Raw genomic sequence first — 1,456 nt, 5'->3', positions numbered from 1 at the left:
ACATGATGGAAGTGTTTCATAGAGAGGTCATTTTCCAGATTTTCATCCATGTCCATAGTTGACTAGATGGTATGAAAGGGATGAAATCTTGATTATGAAAGTTAAAATAAACTTGATATTCTATCTCTACACATCTAATGGAGCATGTACATGTGTAATTTGTTGATTGAAGTGATGTTTTTGATAGACTTGATCTGACTTGTCTTTCCTTAAAGTCAACTTTGTAAAATCAACATTTACATTCCCATGGTACCATTTCTAATTTTTATGATATGAAATTGAATTCTATATCATTATAGATCATGTACATCATGTTGGTAAAGTTTCAATAGGTGGTCCTTTTTCAAGATTTCATCCTTTTCATCAAAGTAGACCATGTGTGATTGAGAAGAAATCTGTAAATATGAAAGTTAAAATAAATTTGATATTCGATGTTTACTCATCAAATGGAACATTTTCATATTAGGATATAATATGTTTTGATGAGAAACTCAAAAGTTATTGTTGACCTCTTTTACCTCACAACTTCCCTTTTCACTTGATACTTTTATACCTACAGACATGAAGTTTAGAAATTTCATATGAGAGTGATTATGAATGTTGTTAGTGAAGATATATACTATATAATCTCATTAAAGGATTTTGAAATTATCATTCTTCCTATGGTATCATTTTACAAATTTTAATCTGATATTATTTACAAAGTTAATATTTTATAAATTGAAAAACTAAATATACTACGTTGTTCTACTCATCATTTCCTATCGAATGATATAAGATTTAATGATATTTGAATAAGTTTATAATTTTGGGCTAGGGTTTGAAGGTTGGGTTTAGAAGAATTCTTGGGTTTGGTTAGGATTCAGAGTTGATTTATTTGGGTTATTTAAGAGATTACTTAGTGAAGATTTATATCATTGATTATATTTCTTATGATCTATTAATGATGTATATTTGATGGTTTCAATTCTTATATTGATAGATATATAAAGGTCAGGTCAGTATCAACTTTTGAATTATGGACTTTGAGAAGTCAAATGTTTGGGACGTGAATCTACTCATTAAATTGAATAGGTATTGCTAATAAAGTAACATTTCATTGATTTATTGATTATAACGGTCAAATTGAGTTGAATGGAAGTGAATCTAATGTTGATTGATCGTGGATGGGTAGTTTCGCCACGAAGTGGTGCAACTACCAACCTTTGTAGATTGAATCAGGTTGATTTGCATGCAATATGAATAAGTAACATTATCAAGAGAGTGATTATTCACCTATTCAATGATCAATATTCAATAATCGGTTTGATTTCAATCAATAGCTTCATCATCAAGCTTTGAGTTAATATTCCAGTAATTAACGGCAGTCTATTTTTAAATTTAATCAAAGACCATATATAGTAGCTTGACTTTTATGATCTGGAAACTATCTAGATGTGTTCTATATTGAATAATG

The 1,456-nt window shown here is 28.6% G+C and overlaps 1 protein-coding gene across 1 annotated transcript in view; it reads right to left on the bottom strand.

Moving 5' to 3' along the window:
- Positions 1-293: 293 nt before the first annotated feature.
- NAEGRDRAFT_45857 (uncharacterized protein) overlaps positions 294-1,456 on the bottom strand; it is a gene marked incomplete at both ends in the record, with an annotated part of 2,725 nt that continues 1,562 nt past the window's right edge. Inside the window, 2 exons of the mRNA XM_002681840.1 lie at positions 294-395; positions 519-553. Of these exons, the coding sequence (XP_002681886.1) occupies positions 294-395; positions 519-553 (137 nt within the window). The remainder of the gene's footprint in view (positions 396-518; positions 554-1,456) is intronic.

Source organism: Naegleria gruberi (genome assembly GCF_000004985.1).
Source record: "Naegleria gruberi genomic scaffold NAEGRscaffold_4, whole genome shotgun sequence".
NCBI classification, from domain to species: Eukaryota; Heterolobosea; class Eutetramitea; order Acrasida; family Naegleriidae; genus Naegleria; species Naegleria gruberi.
Note: the sequence above shows the minus strand (reverse complement) of the source record. Positions and strands in the feature narration are given on the sequence as shown.